This window comes from Cervus elaphus, chromosome 19, assembly GCF_910594005.1.
Source record: "Cervus elaphus chromosome 19, mCerEla1.1, whole genome shotgun sequence".
Lineage (NCBI taxonomy): Eukaryota > Metazoa > Chordata > Mammalia > Artiodactyla > Cervidae > Cervus > Cervus elaphus.
The window spans coordinates 47,676,634-47,687,134 of record NC_057833.1 but is presented as its reverse complement, the minus strand read 5'-3'; the positions used below and the strand labels follow the sequence as shown (position 1 = coordinate 47,687,134).

At 37.1% G+C, this 10,501-nt stretch overlaps 2 protein-coding genes across 4 annotated transcripts in view; one reads left to right on the top strand and one right to left on the bottom strand.

Annotated features, from left to right (window-relative positions):
* Positions 1-1,038: 1,038 nt before the first annotated feature.
* LOC122676107 (40S ribosomal protein S29-like) lies at positions 1,039-1,588 on the top strand. The gene has a single exon (XM_043875438.1). It carries the CDS (start codon positions 1,071-1,073, stop codon positions 1,326-1,328), a length of 258 nt encoding a protein of 85 aa, XP_043731373.1. The 5' UTR covers positions 1,039-1,070; the 3' UTR covers positions 1,329-1,588.
* A 2,378-nt stretch (positions 1,589-3,966) lies between these two features.
* RNF168 (ring finger protein 168) overlaps positions 3,967-10,501 on the bottom strand; it is a 25,961-nt gene continuing 19,426 nt past the window's right edge. For all 3 annotated transcript variants that reach the window (XM_043874432.1, XM_043874430.1, XM_043874433.1), the window contains one exon: positions 3,967-9,351. In XM_043874432.1, the coding sequence (XP_043730367.1) occupies positions 8,395-9,351 (957 nt within the window). In that variant the 3' untranslated portion in view covers positions 3,967-8,394. The remainder of the gene's footprint in view (positions 9,352-10,501) is intronic.

Sequence of the window (10,501 nt, the reverse complement as noted above, 5' to 3'; positions counted from 1 at the left end):
AGCAAGGAAAGGAAGGACATGAAAGGGGTAAGAGACTACCAGAAACAGAATGAGATTCTAGAGTTGATAGGGAAAAATAAGAGTAGCTGGAATATTGTGAGAGAAAAAAAGAGCCATGGGAGGTGCCTTACTCTATCATAAAACTTCAGTGACTAAAATAATGTGCTATCAAGGCCTGAGTGGATAGCATGCCTGTGAAACTAAACAGGAAATCTGGATATAGATTCTAATGTGTATGGAAACTTAGCTTATAAGTAGGTTCTCAGATTAGTGGCAATAATGGTTTTGTTTTTTTTTAATAATGGGTTTTTAAAATATGGTGTTGGGGAAATTGAATAGACAGTGAAAAAAAATAGTGAAGTTGGACAATACTCCCTACACCAGGTTAAACATCTAATGAGTCAAATATTGAAATGTAAAAAAATAAAACCGTATAAAATATACATGTATTAATGGGGAAAGGTAACATTTTTATAGGGTGAAGAAAATTCTTTCAACAACAAAAAAATCAATCCACTTTTTCAAATGTCTGAAAAATTAAACTATCTGAAAGTCAAAAACTTTAGCATGGCAAAAAAAAAAAAAGCCTTGTAATTAAAGTCAAATGATAAATGGAAAACTGGTGTCAAAATACAAGACCTGGGGATTCTCTGGCAGTCCGGTGGTTAGTACATACCGGTGTCACGGTGGTCAGGTGATTAGCATTGCTCGAAGCAAATAGGGAAGTGTGATGGTGATGTCTGTGCAGGAAGTGTTTACTGGCCTGAGACCACTGATGATTAGCTGACTTTCAAAGCATGAGGCTGTCACTGATTGGTTGGTTTTCAGATATGTATTCAATGAACCAAGTTGTCATTGATTGATTAGACAGGTTTATAACCGGTTCTGGTGGTTACTTATTACCATGACTATCAAACAATCAATCTTTTCCTACCTGTGCAGGAGGACTCATTTCTATAGAGAAATTTTTTGTAACTAATTACTAAGAAAAGGTCAATCTTCTTAATTACATTAAGAGCCCATAGGAATGGAGAAGAAAGTCTAACAACCAATAGAAAAATAAGCAAAAAATGCAAACAGAAAATAAATACAAATGGTCTTGGAACACTGAAGAAAAAAACCCCTCCCTCTTGCCTCCTTGCAGCCGAGAAAGCAACATAGGTCACCAGCAGCTCTACTGGAGCCATCTGAGAAAATTCGTCCAGGGTTCTCGCTCTTGCCGGGTCTGCTCAAACCGGCACCATCTGATCCGGAAATACAGCCTCAATATGTGCTGCCAGTGTTTCCACCAGTATGTGAAGGACATTGGCTTCATTAAGTTGGACTAACTGAACTTCCTTAAATGGATCATCCAGCACATCTACCTTAACAATACTAGCTCTTTGTATATAAAATAGAAGTTTTAAAAACTTAAAAAAAAAAACCTCAATCTCATTTAAAATAAATGTTTTCTGTAAAGTAATTAGCCTCCAACTAATAAAAATAAATGAAAAAAAAAGAAATGTTTCCTGTAGCAACTGCTGTCAAGACTCTGGAGAAAAACACAACCACATTCCGTAAAATTAAACTGTCAAAATAACTTTTGACATTTAGAGACAATTTAATGCAGAAGCCACTAAATTTAATTTTTTTTAATTTATTTTTTAAAATGTTATTAAGTGTAGCTGATTTATAATGTGGTGTTGGATTCAGGTGTACAGAACAGTTATATATTTTTAATATATATTATATATATACTTTTTCAAGTTCTTTTCCCATATAGTGTATTATAAAATATTGAGTGGAGTTCCCTGTGCTATATAGTAGGTCCTTGTTGCCTGTCTGTTTCATATATAGTAGTGTGTATGTGTTAACCCCAGCCTCTAATTTATCCTTCTGCCCAAGAAGCCACTAAATTTGGAATAAATGTTTCAGTATAAAATACGTAATGCATGAATTATTTTTTTAAGCCAAAAGAGGCATGATTGTGTTTCAGCTCCCATGGTAGCTTTTGCTATTATGCAAAATTAAAATGACCACTTCTTCCCAACCAGAGACCTGAGTCTTAGGTCACTAGACCTCTTCTCTACTTTTTGGTGTGTGACCTACTATCAGCACCAGAAAAAAAAAAAAAAAGAAACTTCTAAAAATAAACTAGTTAAATTCATGTTATTTTTAGCTTTATACAAGTAAAAGCTTTAAATGTACGTTTTCTAAGCATTTTCCAATAGAATCAAGTACATTTTTTGTTTACAACGTGCTTTTTCAAGCAGAATCGTTTTTGAGATCTTGAGATTTTTGAACACTGTTTTCAAGTCAGTGAACTTAGAATGCAGTTGCATAAACTATAGCACATCAAGCTCTTTGGAAGTAGATTCTCTCACATTAAAAGCAAATTGATTTAGTATTATTTTAGTGCCTCTTGCTAAGATTATTACATAATTCTTGTCATCTAATTTTTTTTTGCAGTCTAGAATTACTCTGGAGAGTTACTTCATTATGATCTATTTCGATTACTAAAATGCCCTCCTTTAAATCTTATCCTGGTGTTCTATTATTTCTAGGATATCCTCCTAAGAGCTATAGAAATTTAGTGATGATGTCTGATGGCCTTAATTTTCTGTAGAGGAAATTTCAGAGAGGGGTTCTTGGTATTCCTGTGGGTGAAGAATCAGAAAGCTGGTAGGGACTCAGGACAGTGGTGGCTTCAGGTGATTGTTAGTCTGTGTATAACAGACTTGAGAAACCTTACTCTCTAATCATCAGTTCTGGTTGAGATGAGGACACTCAAGTATAATCAGAGCAATAGGTACTGAACAACCGGCAGGGCTTTCTACAGGTGCTTGGGAAGTTTCTCCGGTTTACCTCCATACATTCTTAATGAGGTTTTTCCTCTCCTAGGTATTTGTGTTTGAGCATCATTTCCCATACGCATTACTCCATCTTGTCAGGATAGCTTTCCAATTTCGTGCCTTAGAGATTTCAAGACGTTTTTGTCCCAGAACCCATTAAAGGAAAACTGTTGTGCTTGTTTTCCCTCCTCTTATTGCTTATCTCCTGCCTGTTTTCTGAAGTCATTCCAAACTCTCCTGGGATATAAAAAACACCATTTCCAGGGACTTCTCTGGCAGTCCAGTGGGTGAGGTTTCAAGCGATCCCACATGCTGCCAGGCTGAAGAAACAAAGGACAAAAACCCCCAACCCCACTTTTCCAGACTCCTTCACCACAAGCTTCCTGTTAAGTGCTACTAAGAGGTAACTAGGAGGAAAGGGGAAAGGGGACATTTCTTTGCGGCTCCTCTCAGTGTTGGCAGTTGATCCCAGCTTCCAAATGCCTTCAACTCCTCTAGAACCCTTTCAGAGCCCCAGCAGTAGCTGGGAGGTGTTTCTCAAAAATCTGAACACCAAGTCTGCAGAATTCACTTTCCCGCACATCCTGAGCACCTCCATTCTAGTAACCAGAATCCTTCCCATGTGTTTCCCAGCTTTGAGGGTGGTAGCCACTTCCCAGTGATCATTTTTGGGCTATCTGTGTTCCCTTTTGTTCCAACACCTGTCGAACCATTTTTCTATACTGCATACTCTGTTCAAATACCTATTAGTTTTCTTCTTCAGTGGACTGTGACCCATAAACCCAGTATAACCTACATCTGTCTAGTATAAACTGACCAGAAAGTGGGATTCTAATCCTGTAGTAAAAAACAGACACCCAAACCTTTTATGGGTTTTAAGACATGAAGAGGAATGATACAAACAGTGGATAAACTCAATTTATGATCCCTGAGTGAAAACCTGGACTGAACTAGTATCACAGACAGAGCCTAAATGCAGCAGCCTGGGACCACAAAAGCCAAGTTGAAGAGAAATGTAAAGTGAAATGTAAAGTAAGAGAAGGAAGGGTCCTCTCAGTTGAGTTCAGGGTCCATGTTGCTCCAAGTCCTGCCACAAGGCAACTTACATTGAAGGGTTAAAAAAAAACAGACAAAATTTAAAGTAATGATTATTTATTAAGATCTTTACACAGGAATCAAGATATGGGTAAACATACAGTAGACACTCACCTCCCTGTTGCAGTTTGTTTTACACACCTTTATGCATACCAAATGTATAGAACTTGTAGAGGAATTTGAAGAAGCCACAAGATATTTGAGGAATGGTTTATTCTGAAGCTGAAGTCACCTGTGATCTGGGAACTGTAACACAGGGAAACTCACGGTCAGGGGTCTCTTGTGACACAGAGCTAAAAATATATCCGGTAGGGGAGAGGTGCCTAGTGTTTATGAGTAGACAGAAGGCCACTGCACTTTACTGGATGATACACATGGGCACTTACGGGACACGAAGTCACTGGATAAGTGACTCTCCCAAAAGTGGGATCAGATGGGGTAGTGGGACTGGAGGAGAGCCAGGAGAGACACTATCATTTAAGGTTCTTTGTTGAGTCAGGGCCTGTGCCAGTTGCTCTATTACTTCCCTTAATTCTCCATAGCAACTCTTGGTTACATTGATTCCTGTTTACAAATTAAGAGAGATTAAGTAGCTCGCCTAAGGTCATACAGGCAGAGACCAAGTTAAGGAGGACATTATTTTCTTCCCTCCTACACCACATGCCCCTTAGTGGTCCAAAACTCATGCACAAATTACTACCCCCACAGTTCTGTTCCTTATATGTGAGCTAAGGAATCTAAGAGCTATTTAGTTTAAGTATTTATTTATTTTTCTTTCTTTATGTGGCTACGCCAGGTCTTGGTTGTAGCACACGGGCTCTTGGAACTTTGTTTCAGCATGTGAGATCTTTCAGTTGTGGTATGTGAACTCCTTAGTTGCAGCATGCAGGGTCTAGTCCCCTGACCAGGGATCGAATCCAGGCGCCCTGCATTGGGAACATGGAGTCTTAGCCTCTGGACCACCAGATAAGTCCCTCTAAGAGTCTGTTTAAAGCCATTCACATGTTCTACAAGTATCGCAGAGTGCAGATTTGACTCCTGGGATTTAGTTTGCAGACTTCTGTGCTGGGGTCCTTTCAGTTGAGGCTTCCCCTGGTAGGTCCTGAATTCTGTTCTTATCTCATCTGCAGTGTGAGCCTGATGACAACTCCTCTCTGCTTTTCAGAGGTTTTCAGCCTTTTAGCCTCGGCTCTTAACAGTTTCAAAACTGTAGTTATCTTGATGAGAAAGTGGAACTTGTGTCTGATGACCTTCAAGTCTCTAAAAACTCCAGCTTCATGAGCTGGCCAAGAGTTCTGCCAGTAGAGCAGACCTGTTCACCAGCAGAAGTCCTCATTCTCATTCTGCATTCAGAATAGGCACATGTTACAAGTGGAAGAGGGGTTGTGAACATCAATCCACCTCTCACATCTCCCCTCTAGAATCTTAGCCCCTAAATTAGTCCTCATTGTTTCAGTAGCTTTCTGATGTTTTTAAGTAGAAAATTTTATACTTTTATCTGGCTCTTCTCATTGTCTTCAGCAGGACTGCAGGTCTACAGCACTGCTACCTGAAAAGCATAAGCTTTACTTTGCAGATAATTTAAAAATAGTACATTAAAGCTAAGCATATTCATTCACAATGCTATTTGCAAAAACTCAGTTACTTTTTTTTCACACTGAAAAATCTTCCTAAATTATGATTCTTAGAATTTAAAGGCAAAAAAGGACTGTCTAGAGTGGTATAGGCTTAGTTAGATGCATACATATCATTAATCTTATAATATTTTAGGAACATTTAAGTTTTGAGTAGATGATACATTCAACATGATTGAAAATTCAAAAAGTATAAAAACATAAACTCATTCTTCCACTTCTGTCTCCCAGCCACCCAGTTTCTCTCCCTGCTGGCAATACTGTTTTTCTCTCTCTTACATAGATATATATTTCTCTTCTTTGGATAAATTGCATACTATTCTACACTTGTATTTTTTGTTTACTCTATATCTTATAGTGCTTTTCATATCAGTAAAGTGGGTTTTTTTGTTTAACTGCTGTATAGTATTCCATTTTACCATCATTTATTGTCTCTTGATATGCTTAAGGTTGTTTCTAACTTGTTATTACAAACAATACCATACAAAAATCTTTTGTGCATGCCATTCTACATATATGTAAAACAGTAAGAAATCACTAGAGGTAAATTGCCAAGGTTACCTCTCCAGGGCTTTAAAACTTTAAAATTTTCTATTCATATCAAGCAACATATAAGAGTGCCTATTTCCCTACACTTTTGCCAAGACTGGAAAAAACAAAAACAAAACCAAAACCCATACGCACATAAAAACAAAACCAAAAAAGCTCCTTTATCTTTACTAATGAAGGATGGAAAAACATATGAGCATTGGTGTAAATGATATTATGCATCTTTTCACACATTCAAGAGCCATTTATATTTCCTTTCCTGGGAACTGTTTCTTAGGAACATAAACTTTTCTAATTTTTCTTTTGAGTTATTAGTCTTTTTCTTAATGTATTGGCAGACACTTTATAAAAAGAAATTAGCTTTTCATGGTGAACTGTATCTACTTTTTCCCTAGTCTTCCATGGCTTCCAATTTTCCTTTATGGTAGTTTTTACACAGAACTTATTTTCATGTTTTAACTGTGATAAAACATATAGTCCATTTTAATTTTTAACAATTAATTTTCAGATTCTCAGGCTCTGCACAGTTCTAGCACTCCTTGAGAAATTAAACACTCTCATATCCCTTCCATAAAAATGGACGGAAAAGTATCAATACATTCTAATGACACAAAATATTTATTAGTTTCTCACAAAGATGCATACACGGTAGGAGTATCAGAAAGACTAAGAAGTTAAAATTTGTGTTAAAGCCAATTTTAGTCAGGAAGACTTTTCACAGACAAATAAGTGGTTATATACGTAAATCCTAAATACATTATACTATTTTTCTCCCTTTTTGGTCATGGACTATTCCAGGAATATTTAACTGCGCAACTTTTATTTGAGGAATCCCTAAAATGTAAAGCAAAATTGGTCTTAAAAAAATATTGGTTTGATGAAAATATTTTAGTCTACTTTAGACAAATTTGGTTAGTTTCTAAGTACACTCACTTCATTTCAGCACAATCATTACTCAGGAGACAATCATTTTTGAGAAAGGGCAAACTAAATTTTAAGTTAGCATCAGGATTCTACCCATAATTAATCAATATTGAAGGAGATGCCATCATTATGCAGATTACCGAATTCTGGTTACAAAATTTGGAGGAAAAAAAAAATCAATGTCCAAAAGCACTGATAAATTTAAGCTACAATTATTAACTCTAGGACATTTTATTATGTTATTACCTTAACAGGATGGTTAACTAGACATCCATCAGAAATGCTGTTAAACCTGTTACTTGCTCAAAGTTGTTCATACTACTGAAACAAAAGATCTCTAAGTTAAATTTCATAAAATGAAATTGCTGCCTTCCTATTTAACTTTCAGGGGTAAGACAGGGCAAAACCCAAGTATCATACTTTCTATTTTTGTCCATAAACACAAAATAAGTCAGTATGATAACCTAAGGAAATAAACACATGGTTAGTCAGGTTCTACGATATAGGATACTGTGACATAACTTTCCATTTTTTCCTCTGGAATAGTCGATTAGATAGTATGGTGTGTAAAACTATAAAGTCTGAATGTTTCTTGTGACATTCAGCAAAGAAAGGATGAGGAAGAACACTCTGCCAGACTACACCTGCTACTCCATTCTAGATTCAGCCGTCTGATCATCCCTCACTGTCCATCTACCCCCCTCAGCCTCATCCCAAGACAAGCTCCTTTGCATCAAGTCTGGTTTCCTCTGTCAACTAAGTCCTAGTTTTCCAGAAAACCCAGATTTTTCTGATTTCACACTGACCCCAACCCATTTTAAGTCAAAGAAAATATTGTAATACTTAAAGTAATTAAAGCAGAGATGGAAATTAGTGTTATGAAAGACGTATGTCAAGCGCTCTGCAAATATATGGGAAAGCTGCAAGAAAACAGCTTTTAAACTCTGCCTGGATCCCTCAGCTACTTGGTACTAATGTTGCTTTGATTACTAGTCAGGACAAAAAGGAACTCAAAGACCATAAATATGCATTTTGGGGAAATGCACAGAACTGAAGATTTCCTGGGAGTTGGCAAATGCAATTTTATATCTGTAAAGACTGTCAGCCTATACTTAGTACATCAGTTATTGAAAAAGGGAAGGAAAAAAGAAAAAAACGGGAAAGGAGTGGGACTCTTGCTTACAACTGAGTCCAGCAGAAACAAATTTGTATATTCCTCCTTTGTAATCACATGGTCCTTTAGTTAGAGACAATGACTGTGTCCACAGTGCAGAGCTAATGAAAAATTTATAAAGAACCTATGATAGAAAGCTTCACAACCCAGCCTTATTGGATTATAAAATACTCTTCTTACTCAAGCATTACTTTGTGAATCTCTGAAACATCTGAAAAATACTTTTCTGTGACTTACTAGGCTGTAGGGAATGAGCAGTTTTAGGTACATTAGAATTTTCTCTAGTAGAATTTGCTATCTTTCTTCCATTAACCGAACATTTCAACTGGATCTTAAAAGAAGGTTGCTGATTTTCATTTTTTGAGTCTGTCCGAGGTTTTGGCTGCTTTAGCTCGGTTTGTCTTTTGGAGTTTCTGTCTCTGGAATTCTTTCTCTGTCCATTGAGTAATTTGTCTGGAGGTGAGGACACAGTCCGTAACTGATACCCATCTGGGGATCCTTTTTGCCTGTCTGGCCTCATTTGCTCTTGATCCACCTCTTTCTGAAGTTGTAATGCTAATAACCTGTCCTGCTTTTCTTGCATATGTCTCTCAAAAAGTAGATGTTCCAAATCTATCAGTTTTTGGGTAAAGCTGATTTCTGTTTCCTCTTGGTCTGAGGAGGCTTTGGGGAACATTTTTCTTCTTTTTGTAGAAAAGCATGGCTCTCTAATTGCTTCAGACAGAGGTTCTAGGTTTCTTCTTTTGGAGGTATCTTTATTGAGCGGTAGGTGAGACTCTTCATTTTCTGTCTCAGCCGTGTTGTTTCTAATGAACTGTGTCATACCTGATACAGTGCACCCACTCTCTGTTTCACCATAAGGCTTAGTGGCAGCATCTCCAAAGTAGGGAAATCTGGCTTTAGGTTCCTCATGATTTACGACACATAACCCTTTTTCACGACTGCTTGGTCCTGTTTCAACTTTTCCTTCAAGGCACCATTCTCCAGCACTGGTACATAACTGAGGCATAGGTGACTCCACTGAAGATTCTGCACCTTGTTCCTGAATCGGAAGGCGTATTTGAGGAGAAAGCGTCGGCATGTCTTCCTCAATGTCTGTGTCTTGCCATGTAGGGCTCTTCACATCACTGTTGTCGTCAGTTTCCTGTAGAAAACAGAAAAAGATTGAACGAACCAAGGGAAACCATCAAGTTATAACATATAAGTCTTATTAACATATAAGTCATATAAGTCTGACACCAAAACTGAGTTGTCACTATATACTATAATTACCTGATTATTACTACTAAGATATATTAGTTCTTAATAGTATTTTTGTTCTGTGTGCCAACTTAAGGTATTTCTTCATTTTCACTCCCATGAAAACCCACAGGCCAGTTTTACGTATGGCCAGCAGCTGGCACCAGGACTTGACCTCTCATCTGATAAACTTCCGCCAACCCAGGGACTTTTAATCCCTTTTTGTGTCACAAACCCTCCTCCTTTTGGCATTTTTGTGAAGCTGACAGATCTCTTCTGAGAATAATATTTTAAAACATAAAAGTAAATACATAGGTATCAATTTATATTAAAACACAATTATTAAAATCTTATAATAATGTGTATCATTAATACATTAAATAATAAGATCTGGTGACAAGTCTAGTAATTTGTAACACTGAAGGAGGGATGAGTATAAATAATGTTTCAAGAGATCTGCAACAAATGTAATATGTTATTGGTGACAAAGACACAGGTACTGTTGACAGTATTATGGTTTGCTGCTTATATTCATGACTAAAGGCAACTAAAATGAGAGGTCAGGCAGAAGATAAACCTTTTCTTCTATCCAGGTTCTTATTTACTCTATGGATTCTACCCACAGGACCTTAGGTTAAGAACCCTTGCTTTAACCAGTATAATTCTTCTCACTTACAGGTCTTGGGTATGTTAAGATCTAGGATTAGTTTTGACCATGGGAAAGCCTTAAGAAAGGCTTCAGTGAGAATTTGCTTCAAGACAAAAATTATTTCTTGTTCAAGATCTTAACTCTGTTATTTTACCTACTTTGCTTTGCATTTATTGTTCCTCATAACATTTCTTGTGAACCAATGTAGTCGGGGTTGGACAAATTCTAAGTTGCCTACCACGTTTTGCTGTGAGTATTAATATCAGGATGGGGGAAAAAAATCCCAGGCTTCAGTGCCTTCTTCCATCAATCTTTAGTCCCAGCATAAGCCAGACTATCTGGACTTGAATTTTCCTCTATTACCTTTACTTAACGGACTAACTTTGTGGCTCAGCTGGTAAAGAAT